The 12921-nt window shown below is 45.6% G+C and overlaps 1 protein-coding gene across 4 annotated transcripts in view; it reads left to right on the plus strand.

Annotated features, from left to right (window-relative positions):
• Positions 1-4302: 4302 nt before the first annotated feature.
• ncam2a (neural cell adhesion molecule 2a) overlaps positions 4303-12921 on the plus strand; it is a 260785-nt gene continuing 252166 nt past the window's right edge. For 3 of the 4 annotated variants that reach the window (XM_088998258.1, XM_088998267.1, XM_088998251.1), the window contains exon 1: positions 4303-4488. In XM_088998258.1, the coding sequence (XP_088854384.1) occupies positions 4437-4488 (52 nt within the window). In that variant the 5' untranslated portion in view covers positions 4303-4436. The remainder of the gene's footprint in view (positions 4489-12921) is intronic. The other variant, XM_088998250.1, reaches the window with a different exon arrangement.

Below are 12921 nucleotides of genomic sequence, written 5' to 3' on the forward strand. Positions count from 1 at the left end.
ACAGGCTGTTCGCAACACAACCTGCGAAAGTGTACGCTCAGTGGCAGGGTTCTAACAGCAGAGCAGACCCTCCAAGGCTGGAAACTGAAAGATACTGGAAAGGCATATGGGAGAAGGAAGTCGCACATAACAGCAGTGCACAATGGCTGGTGACTCTGAAAGAGGAGCACAGCAACCTCCCTGAACAGAACCCAGTTACCATCACAGCGGCAGATATACAAGGAAGAGTCTCAGGTATGAAAAACTGGACGGCACCAGGCCCGGATATGATCCACACCTACTGGCTAAAGAAACTCACAGCTCTCCACGAGCGCCTAGCAGCACAAATGAACCAGTTGCCGATGGATGGGACTCACCCAGGATGGCTAACCGAAGGGCGAACAATCCTGATAATGAAGGATTCCTCAAAGCGTGCAGTTCCTTCCAACTATCGGCCAATAACCTGTCTCTCCACAACATGGAAGCTCATGTCAGGCATCATTGCGGCTAAGATAAGTGGACACATGGATCAATACATGAGCAAAGCACAGAAAGGCATTAGTAGAGATGCTAGAGGTGCCAAACATCAGCTGCTGGTTGACAGAACAGTCACTCAAGACTGCAGGTCCCGACATACCAACCTGTGCACAGCCTGGATTGATTACAAGAAAACATATGACTCGATGCCACACACATGGATCACTGAATGCTCGGAGTTGTATAAGGTCAACAGGACCCTGAGAGCCTTCGTTGCAAACTCGATGAGGATGTGGAAAACCACACTTGAAGCCAATGGCAAGCCACTAGCGCAAGTGTCCATCAAATGTGGCATATATCAAGGTGATGCACTCTCCCCACTGCTGTTCTACATAGGACTGAACCCCCTCAGCCAGATTATCGCCAAGACAGGCTATGGATACCGCCTCAGAAATGGAGCTACGATCAGTCACCTCCTCTACATGGATGACATCAAGCTGTATGCTAAGAGCGAAAGGGACATAGACTCCCTGATCCACACAACCAGGATCTACAGCAGTGATATCGGAATGTCATTCGGGCTGGAGAAATGTAGTCGGATGGTGACTAAGAGGGGCAAGGTAGTTCACACTGAAGGGGTCTCACTCCGTGAAGGAACAATAGCAGACATTGAAAACAGCTACAAGTACCTCGGTATACCACAGGCCAATGGCAACCTTGAACTAGCAACAAGGAAAGCGGCTACGGCCAAATACCTCCAGCGGGTGAGGCAAGTCCTCAGAAGCCAGCTCAATGGCAAGAACAAGACCCAGGCAATAAACAGCTATGCCCTGCCAGTGATCAGATACCCTGCAGGAATAATAAGGTGGCCAAAGGAAGAGATTCAGACCACGGATGTTAAGACCCAAAAACTCCTCACCATGCACGGAGGGTTCCATCCCAAGTCCAGCACCCTGAGACTGTACACAAGCCGTAAGGAAGGAGGCCGGGGACGAGTGAGTGTGAGAGCCACTGTCCAGGATGAAACATCCAAGCTCCATGAATACATCAAAGAGAAGGCTCCAACGGATGATGTACTCAGAGAATGTCTCAGTCAATGGGGAACAGAGGATGAGGTGCTGGATGAGGGACAATCATGGGAAGAAAAGCCCCTACACGGGATGTACCACCGAACCATAGCAGAAGTGGCTGATCTCAAGAAGTCCTATCAGTGGCTAGAGAGGGCTGGCCTAAATGACAGCACAGAGGCACTCATCCTGGCTGCCCAAGAGCAGAACCTGAACACCAGAGCCATAGAGGCAGGGATATACCACACCAGACAAGACCCAAGGTGTAGGTTGTGCAAAGAGGCACCTGAGACAATCCAACACATGACTGCAGGGTGTAAGATGCTGGCAGGGAAAGCCTACATGGAACGCCATAACCAGGTGGCTGGCATAGTCTACCGAAACATCTGTGCGCAGTATGGACTGGAAACCCCAAGGTCAAAATGGGAAACACCTCCCAAAGTGGTGGAGAATGACAGAGCAAAGATCCTGTGGGACTTCCAGATACAGACTGACAAGATGGTAATGGCCAACCAACCAGATATCGTGGTCATAGATAAAGGGCAAAGGAAAGCCGTTGTCGTGGATGTAGCGGTCCCGAGTGATGGAAACATCAGAAAGAAGGAACATGAGAAAATCGAGAAATACCAAGGGCTCAGAGAGGAGCTGGAGAGAGCCTGGAAGGTCAAGGTGACAGTCGTGCCTGTGGTGGTCGGAGCACTCGGGGCAGTGACCCCCAAACTCGACAAGTGGTTGCAACAGATCCCGGGAACAACATCGGACATCTCGGTCCAGAAAAGCGCAGTGCTGGGAACAGCACGGATACTGCGCAGAACCCTCAAGCTTCCTGGCCTCTGGTAGAGGACCCGAGCTGAAATGGGGGACAGACACCACCCATGGTGGGTGAGACGAGGATTTTATATATATATATATATATATTTATATATATATATATATATATATATATATATATATATATATATATATATATATATATATATATATATATATATATATATATATATATATATATATATATATAATAAGGTATTATGAAAATAGTGCTTATTGTAAGGTTTAATTTTCATAAATTTGACGTTCTTAAGACGAAAAGTTTGTAAGACAGGGTGTTTGTAAGTTGAGGTCTCATATATATATATATTTTTTTTTTTCTGCAGGTGAGCAGCGGCATCCACATGCGCCAGCATTCACTTAACCCGGAGGTATCGTAAAGTAAAAAAAAAACAACAACAAAACAAAATAGCAAATAATATGACAACACAAAGACACAGAGAGTCATTCATTCTTCAGCACTTTCTGTACCCTCTTTGTGACATGAAGCAGTTCTAGATGAAAGAGGAGAGTATCAAATCACCCTTTTCAGCAGTGAATCAGGGACGTCATGGTGGAATGTGCACATCTGCTAAAAGCTAAATGTTGAAAGCAATCGTGAAGTTGTCATTTCCATTAACTAAAATACATTGTCTCACATCTCCTGTCCCACATAAATCTGCTTCAATTCCAAGCCGCGACAGTTCCACATACACATCGGCGCTCTGGGCTGACGCTCCTTTCTTCTCATCACGGGCTCCTCAAGCCATGCATCCATCCTGCTGCAGACTGTCCAATAGCACCGACCTTTCCGCTGAACAAAGCAGGGCTTTGACGATGCTGCCCATTACTTGCGCAAAAAAGCATAATCACCCCAGAGCTATTATTACATCTTACAAATACAGTGTAACCTCGGTTTACGAACCCATTGGCTTACGAACTTTTCGGTTTACCACCGTTACATTTATTAAAATTTTACATTGGCATACAAACTATTTTTCGGGATACACACGGAGCTGCCACAATGAGTGATTTGTCGTTCGCGAACGAGCCACTTCTCCTAACAATAAAATGGTGGCCACTGTTTTTGTACTCTCTTCCCCGCCCCCAGTCTTTGGTTAAAGCCACGTGATTGGTCAAGAACGCAGCAGTAGGGATGGGGTTACAGACAGAGAGTGAAGCCATTGTCCTGGGTCAAGAACCCAGGATTGGGGGGGCGGTTAAACATTAAAGAGACAACCAGACAGAGAGAGAGTGAGAAAATACACACACGAAAGGGAGATGACAGAGCTTGAAACAAAAAAAAAAAATGCTGAGGAAACCGGACACTCCATTCCACTAGACCATTAACGACCATCACAAAGGTAACTAAAATGACTTTATTGTATAGTACAATTTATTTCTTTAAGCATAATACTATAGCACATGTATTATACATAAAATAAGGTATATTTCATGTAGTTTTAATGCTTAGAAATTATAAAGTAGAAAATTACGTTTTATGGGGACCTGGGAACTGATTATTCTCATTTTAATGGTTTCCTATGGAAAATTAATTTTTGGGAGACACACTTTTCGCCTTACACACTCTGTCTGGGAACCAATTAAGTTTGTAAGCCAAGGTCCCACTGTTTCTGTTTTCTAAAGTTACAAGTAGAATCAAAGTAAAACACAGATGTGATTGATATTCAAAACAAGTTAGTCCACACAATAATTTATTATCAACTGTTGTACTTTGTACATTTCAGTGTGTGCTTTTTTTAGTTGGAGCTAAAACCCAGCAGTTAAATTGGAACGCTTACCAGTCGTTTTATTCACACACATATCTAAACTTCAACTTTAGTGCAGCGTGACTACTTTTGCCACTTCAGGCCACCTGTTTGGCTGAAGGGAGGGTGCAGCCCGTGCTCGACGAACGAGTGTGGCAGCGGGAGCGCGCGCAAAGGAAGGGGAGGAGGAGATAGTCGAGGGGAAAAAAAGAAACAGTGGACCACAGTCGCCCGCGGAATCCAAGACGGAGTGGATGAACTAATCCGAGCCCGAACCTTACGTGTGTTTTTCCTGCACGGCATCTTTGTATAGCTGCGAAGGAGCTCCTCGACAATGATGCTCCAACTCGTGCATCTCGTGGCGGTGCTGGTGTGCGGCAGCCAAGGTAAAACGTGCGTGCGCCTGGAACGCTTGAGCTGCTTAGTGACTTTGGAGACTACTTGATCTTGGCGTGGTGACAATCTGGGAGAGAGGGGCTGGATTGTTTGACTGGACCTTATTTTGTAGTTGCATCACGTCTCGGTCAGAGCGAGGGAGGCTTTGGAAAGGGGGGGGCGGGCGCTTTTTTGGGGGTATGTATTTTTATTTTCTCTAATAAATGTTAGTTGATTTCGGTTGTTTTGTATTACTGGTATTCTGAGTCTTTATTCACACGGATTTGTGCAAATTAATGTGGTAATCAGAAGATTTGTGTTCCACGAGAGTCGCGCACGCGGCGTATCCTTGTCCCCCACATCCTTGTGTCCAGTCGGCTTTGCGGTGTGCAGATGATGCCAAAGTGAGACATTTGCACGTGCGTGGTTCCGCTGTTGTCAGGAGTGCCTTTTGAGAAGTTAGCGCATACAAAGCTGCATTTTACCCGTGTGCACGTGCGTGCGCGCGCGCGTGTGTGTGTGTCTACGCTTGGATATATTTACATGTGTGTTCCGCACACATCTGATTTAACAGGTGTCATGATTGTCACGGCTGAATCTCAGATTTATTGGCAACCCGTGGAAAACCCTCCCCCTTAAAAAAACATTGAAGGTGTCCTGGCACTGCTCGTGGTGACGATGTTTTCGTTGTCATCGTGTTACCAACATTAACTCGCTTCAGTGCTTCAAACGACCTTTGCTTAATTAACACCCGATGTTTGTAATCAGATGGCAACCTATATCATCATTTTGCTTGATTGATGTCATTCACAGCGGCTTTCTAGCACACGACGGCAGGTGGGGGTAGAGGGCCGCCAAGGGTTGCGTCTTGGCCCCCAATTGGACTTTTCATTAGGTACACCTTCAAAATCGAATGCAGTATTTACTCACCTCGTTTGATTCCAGCCACCAGTTGGGCATACAAAGATAGCACAGAAAGCCGTTAATAAAAAATGTCACGTCATAAAGAGTTAAACCCTGATAAAATAATCTAAATATGTTTAAATTTACTTACTGTTGAGTTGAACAAAACTGGTCAATTTTGCGCATGAATTTTGCTAAATTCCAGAACCAAAAAAATAAATTGATTCACTTGTTTCCAAAATCATCCTTTACTTTTGGAAAAAAAATAAATGCCATTAACTCATTCACTGCCAGACATGTGCAAAAATATGTCCACTCCAGTGCCAGAATTTTAGTCATTTTCACTCAAATTCCAGGACGCACAGAATATTGAGTTTTAGAACTATATAAACAGTGAATGCAGCGTAAGAATCCTTTGACTATTTTTCATTCATCCGAAAAAAAAGTTAATTCCCAAGTTATATGGGTCTAGAGTTATCTGAGCTTGAACTGCGGGCAGCTGTTCAAAATACAATAGAATGCAATACATATTGCAAGAAAAAACAAAACCTGAACAAATTCGGGAATGCACTCCACATCATATTTTCAATTCCTGAATAAATTTGAGAATGGCAGTGAATAAATTAATCTGTTCCATGCTCCACCAAAAAGTACATTTTGTCATTTACTATGGCAAACCTGATGATCTCTGTCAGCAAAGTGGTTGAAAAACATTGCTCCGGTTTGATTGAACAAAAGGGATGCACCGGTGTCGGTGTCGTTATTTTATAATGAGACTAATGGCATGGGCTGGTCGATGTATATCGGCAACTAAATTCTCATCAACATTGCTTTAACAATGTGCAATCCGACGTATTGGAATATTAAAATTGTCTCAAGAAGAATAAATGGGTGCATTGACTGCAAAGTCAGAGTAGAAAGTCCTCATTTGGGAAATTAGCAGGTTGGATTCAATCACATGACTCATTGGTGCAAGTCAAGCCGAACACTGCTTTGTTTCATATGGAAGATACAGTCTCTCTCTCTCATACAATAATTTTATCGAAAGTGTACGTCTCTTGCCTGGAATCCAATTGATTCCTGATATTATTTGCATTGTTTTGGTGCTGCACGCTATTGAGGAGTGCTTGTCATTCTTTGGTTTCCTCTGAATGTCCAAAGGAAAAAAAACACAAAACAAACAAACCTCTCAGCATGACGCTATACTCCACTACGGCCACGAAAATCCAAATTAGAGAGTAAAATTAATCTTTGAGATGTCTCCAAGAGTTCCATAAAATTAATCTTTGAGATGTCTCCAAGAGTCCCATTTTTATATAAAGAAAAACATTTGGATGCTCTTTGTTCGAATTCGACATGTGCCGTATTTTCCGGTGCACCGCAGTATAAGGCGCGTCTTCAATGAATGACATGTTTCAAATGGTTTTCACACAGTAAATAGGGCACATCACATAAGGCGCTGCAGTCGAGGCTGGGTTCAAATTTTATACAGTCCAGACGTTCCCCAGCTTACAAGTCAAAAAAGTCAAAGTCAGCTTTATTGTCAAATATGCTAATATGCATGACATACAGCACAGATGAAATTAATTTCCTCTCGGACCCAGCGTGCAAGGCACTTATAATGTGGCTAAAAAGACATACAATTGACAAAAGACAATACATGTACGTTCTGAATGTAAAGTGAGGTAGTGTCGTATGTAACGTGTCGTAATGGAGTAAACAAGCAACAAAAAAGGGTTGAAGTGAGGTCTTGCAAAAAAAACAGAGAAAGAACAAAAAATAAAGTTTAGGATGATAGTACAGCGTGTACTCAGAGTTCAGTTAGTGTGGCAGTGGGAAGGGGCAGGGGGGCAGTGCTGGGAGGGAGTTGAGTCTCCTGACTGCCTGGTGGCAGAAACTGTCCTTGAGCCTGCTGGTCTTGGCTCTGAGACACCACAGTCTCCTACCCAATGGCAGCAGCCTGAAGAGGCTGTGGGAGGGGTGGGTGGGATCGCCAGAGATCCTGATGGCTCTGCGGGTGAGGCGGGTGCTGTAAATGTCCTGAAGGAGTGTAGAAAGACACTGATGATCTTCTCAGCTGTCCTCACAATGCGCTGCAGAGTCTTACGGCAGGATGCGGTGCAGGCGCCGTACCACACGGTGATACAACTGGTCAGGATGCTCTCGATGGTATCGCTGTAGAAGGAGGTCGTGATGGGGGTCGGGGCTCCAACTCTTTTGAGCTTGCGGAGGAAGTACAGGCGCTGGTGGGATCTCTTGGCCAGTAATGCTGTGTTGTGGCTCCAGGACAGGTCTTCGGATAAGAACTTGGTCCCAAGAACTCCCAAGAACTTGGTGCTGCTCACTCTCTCCACTGCAGCACCGTCGATGGTTAGTGGAGCATGCTGGGGGTGCACTCTCCTGTCCACCACAATCTCCTTCGTCTTCTCCACATTCAGACGGAGATTGTTGTCCTTGCACCACGTGGCCAGGCGGCTGACCTTGTCCCTGTAGGCTATCTCCTCATCGTTGTTGATGAGGCCCACCACAGTTGTGTCATCCGCAAACTTTATTAAGAGGGTGGAGCTGGGTGATGATGGTGAGCAGTCATGTGTGAGCAGAGTGAAAAGGAGAGGGCCCAGCACACACCCCTGCGGGCCCCTGTGTTCAGCGTGATGGTGCTGGAGGTATCATTTCCAACTCTGACAGCTTGTGGTCTCCCCGTCAGGAAGTCCGGCAGCCAGTTGCACAGGGAGGTGCTGATGCCCAGTTTGCTCAATTTGTCGGTGAGCTGTTGGGGGATGATGGCGTTGAATGCTGAGTTGAAGTCGATGAACAGCATTCTGACGTAGGAGTCTCTGGTCTCCAAGTGGGTGAGTGCTGTGTGGAGAGCAGTGGAGATGGCATCATCTGTCGAGCGGTTTGGCCTATATGCAAACTGGAAAGGGTCGTGGTTGGGGGGGAGGGCAGCCTTGATGTGGTTCATAACTAGCCGCTCGAAGCACTTCATGAGGATGGGAGTGAGTGCGACCGGGCGGTAGTTGTTGTGGCAGGTGGGGGACGACTCCTTTGGGACCGGGATGATGGTGGTGGCTTCGAGGCACGTGGGCACAACAGCCCGGCTCAGAGAGGTGTTGAAGATGTCCGTGAAGACATTTGTGAGCTCCTCAGCGCAGTCTCTAAGGACACAGCCTGGAATTCCGTCGGGATCCGGGGCTTTGCGTACGTTGGTCCTTCTGAGGGATCACCTCACGCTGTCCTGGGACAGTGTCAGAACCTGGTCGCCGGGTGGTGGTGGGGTCTTCTGTGCTGGAGTGCTGTTGTCTGCCTCAAAGCGGGCGAATAAGTCATTCAGCTGGTTCAACAGAGTGGTGGAGTTCTCGCAGGTCTGTGGAGAGGGCTTGCAGTCTGTGATGGTCTGTATCCCACACCACAGGTTCCTGGTGTCTCTGCTGTCTCTGAAGGGGTTGGCGATCCTCCTGGAGTGCTGTCTCTTGGCCATCCTGATGCCGCTTGACAGGTTGGCCCTGGCTGTCCTCAGGCCCAGCTCATCGCCAGCTTTGTAGGCAGCGTTCTGAGCCCTAAGGAGCCTGTGGACCTGGTGACAGTCACGTCATTCATGCACTTCCTCATGTAGGAGGAAACAGAGTCTGTGTACTCTGGGAGGTCTGTGGTGTTATTGTAGGTGGCCGCTTGTCTGAACATGTTCCAGTCGGTGTTGGAGAAGCAGTCTTTGAGTGCCTCTGACGACCCATCAGGCCACACCCTTATCTGCTTCTTGACTAGTTTGACGACTTTGACAAGTGGCCTGTATGCGGGTATTAACATGATAGTGGGGCGGTCCGAAGCTCCTAGGTGGGGGAGGGGGTAGGCTTGTAGGCTCCTTTGTGTGTGGTGAAATCATTGTCCAGAATGTTGTTACCTCTAGTCGGAAAGTTAATGTGTCCATGGAGGTGTGGAAACACGGTTTTCGGGTTGGCATGGTTAAAATCGCCAGCTAGGATAAGGAAAGCATCTGGGTGGGCTGTCTGTTGCTCGCTGATGTGCTGGTAGAGTTCATTCAATGCCGCGCTCCGGTTTTTAATTGAGCTCGGGGGGGGGGGGGGGTGTACACTGCTACCAGCAGTATGGCACTAAATTCCCTCAGCAGGTAGAATGGCCGACATTTTACGACCATAAGCTCCATCAGTGGTGAGCAGTGTTGGCATACCACAACAGCGTTGCGGCACCAGGCATCACTGATGTAAACACAAAATGTTTGGACAGAGATACTGTAAGTGAGATTTTGAATTGCACGCCTTTTTCCGGCCGAGCTCGCTTGCGATTGGCTGCATACTGTGCTGCACGCCCATGCACCCATGCACGCACACAGACATAGGAGTGGTTTCAAAGGCTGGATGTTTACGTGACGGACGCCAAGGTTGACCAATCAGCGGCCGACTATGCTGTGTGTTGCCAACAGTTTAGACCAGACATGGGCAAACTACGGCCCGCGGGCCACATACGGCCCGTTAGGCTTTTTAATCCGGCCCGCCGAACTTGCCCAAATTATAGTACAGTGTCTAAAACTCATGACAAAAAGTTAGCGAACAACAGGGCAGATAACTGAAAAGTTGCCTGCCCCATTTTTCACAACTTGAAGCACAATGAGACAACTAATCACATTAAAAAGCATCGTCACAAAGTATAAGGTTTTTTTTTAATCAAGAACGCACCTACTATAAATGCTACCTTGCTTAATTTACGGTAAATGTGCATGGCTGTAGATTTTACTACAGTACTCGATTGTCATTGCAGTGCACAATGCAACGTTTGCATTGCTTCCTACGAGCCACTAAGCCCCTTTCATAAGTCTCACGTACACTTTACAGTCACGGTTTAATGTAAATTTACGTTTTGTAGCGTCACATATCTTGTTAGCTTCTTTTGAATCTTTCTTCTGGGCTGAGGTTCTGTGCATCTATTTTGGAAAATGACATGCAATTGCACGACTTTATAACGCTTGCAAAAGTCCGAAAGAAAGAAGCAGGCTTCTGATTGGCTGCCGTGCCGAGTATGCAAATTTCAACTGCAAGTAGTCGATGTTTGTGTGCTCGGCGACGGTACACGTGTATTGTTTGCGCGTGAAGGCGAGTGCGTCAGTGAGGAGTTTGTTGAGCGCGCGGTCAGGACAAACCATCTATGATTTGGCGGAATTTAACATAAGTAGGTATTATTGAGCTTGAATATTTCGTTGTGTAATAATATGTTTTGAATGTTGAAAGTGATTCCATTTTTCAATAAATGTTGATTTCTTCGATAACTTCATATGTCTGTGTAAGCCTCAGTTCGATGGAAAGGTTTCTTTATGTAAAATGAAACGTTTCGCCTCCTATCCACAGTAAAGCATATGCCCCATTTATATATCCCTAATGTCCAGACCTAGTGGCGCCGGACACAGCTATGATAGGTCCCTACTCTCAGGTTGGGGGGGGGGGGGCGCGGGACCCCCCCCCTGTGGCCCCACTGATTGTTCCTACATTCCTGACTAACGATTGGCCTATTACACCCACTCCCCCCGGTATCACCTCATCAGCATAACGACCCTCATCAGCATTGCGAAAGTTGCCTAACCTGTTTTGCCTGAGCAGGCTATTGTATGAACGATCCAAATTGAACCTCACACCACCAGACCGGTTTAATGAAGGATTTTGTTGTTTTATAAGAATCGCCTCTTTCACCCCCCTTTCAAACCATCTATGTTCTTTCGCTAAGATTTTAACCTCATTGTCGTCAAATGAGTGGTTGCTAGCTTTTAGGTGCAAATGTACTGCCGATTGAGGCCCACTAGTATTATCCCTGCGATGTTGATAAAGTCTTTTTTTGAGAATTTGTTGAGTCTCCCCAATGTACTGCTCTTTACAATTTTCATTCTTACAATGTATGGAATAAACTAGTTTATTCCTCTTTCACCCCCCTTTCAAACCATCTATGTTCTTTCCAATGTATGGAATAAACTAGTTTATTCCATACATTGTAAGAATGAAAATTGTAAAGAGCAGTACATTGGGGAGACTCAACAAATTCTCAAAAAAAGACTTTATCAACATCGCAGGGATAATACTAGTGGGCCTCAATCGGCAGTACATTTGCACCTAAAAGCTAGCAACCACTCATTTGACGACAATGAGGTTAAAATCTTAGCGAAAGAACATAGATGGTTTGAAAGGGGGGTGAAAGAGGCGATTCTTATAAAACAACAAAATCCTTCATTAAACCGGTCTGGTGGTGTGAGGTTCAATTTGGATCGTTCATACAATAGCCTGCTCAGGCAAAACAGGTTAGGCAACTTTCGCAATGCTGATGAGGGTCGTTATGCTGATGAGGTGATACCGGGGGGAGTGGGTGTAATAGGCCAATCGTTAGTCAGGAATGTAGGAACAATCAGTGGGGCCACAGGGGGGGGGTCCCGCGCCCCCCCCCCCCAACCTGAGAGTAGGGACCTATCATAGCTGTGTCCGGCGCCACTAGGTCTGGACATTAGGGATATATAAATGGGGCCGATACGACCAGTCAGACTTTAGTTCGCTGACGAAGCCTTTAATCACTATTTCTCATCGTCACAGTGCATATGTTATTTTAATCTATTTCCATTTCCTCCTCCAAGTATCTGCGAAATAGTATATAAATGCCATATTCCTTGAGACAAATTTATTAACTGATCAGGGATATTTTTCACATTTGAAAGACAGTTAGTAAATTGGGTTGTAGTGTTCTTACTGTGCTATGAGGTTTGTACATACTACATTTAAAGGACAACCGGCACCATTTTTTGTTTTTGTTTCCCACTGACATCAGAAAAACATTTTATAGCATCTAAAATACCCAAATCAGGCAGGCTGATATTTTTAGTTAAATGAAAAACACCAATAAAAATGACTTCAAAATGAATCCGGAAATGGTCAGTTTCAGAAGGTCCCACCCCCCTGTTCGTGACGTCACACCAAGACGTCTTGTCTTTGATCGAGAATCAAAACAATGGCTTCAGATTCGGAGAAGATGTTTTCTTGTTACTCATCCAGTTATGAATTTGATTCAAATAGTTCTGAAGAGGAACGCATAAATGTTTGCAATTGATTCAAGGAGTCCTCCCATATCAATTCGAGCCGTCAATGACAGCAATGTAGCACCCAGAAAATGCAGAAGATTGCGCCCAAGCTCCGTTGGAAATGGGCTGATTTGTCAGCTGGGAATTTCATTTGTCAGCGAATATCAAATAGTTGTCTTGGTGCAACACACAACGATTCACCATGGCGTTATTTATGTGTTTTCCTTCTAATTTCACCATCAACACGAAGTTTTCAGACCAAACAAAGTACCCAAAATGCATTGTATGCATTGTCAGGGGCGGTCCAAACGTGACGTCAAATGGGGATCGTCATCAACTCGAAAACAAGACTTCATGAATATTCAGCGCAAGTCTTAAAACGTAAACTATAGCTATATGCTGTGGAATCTTTGTAAAATACGCTCAGTCGAAGTCATTTGAAGTGATTTTATAAATTATGGACATAACTTGTTCA

Source organism: Hippocampus bargibanti, linkage group LG01 (assembly GCF_051943395.1).
Source record: "Hippocampus bargibanti isolate YZ-2025 linkage group LG01, ASM5194339v1, whole genome shotgun sequence".
NCBI lineage: Eukaryota > Metazoa > Chordata > Actinopteri > Syngnathiformes > Syngnathidae > Hippocampus > Hippocampus bargibanti.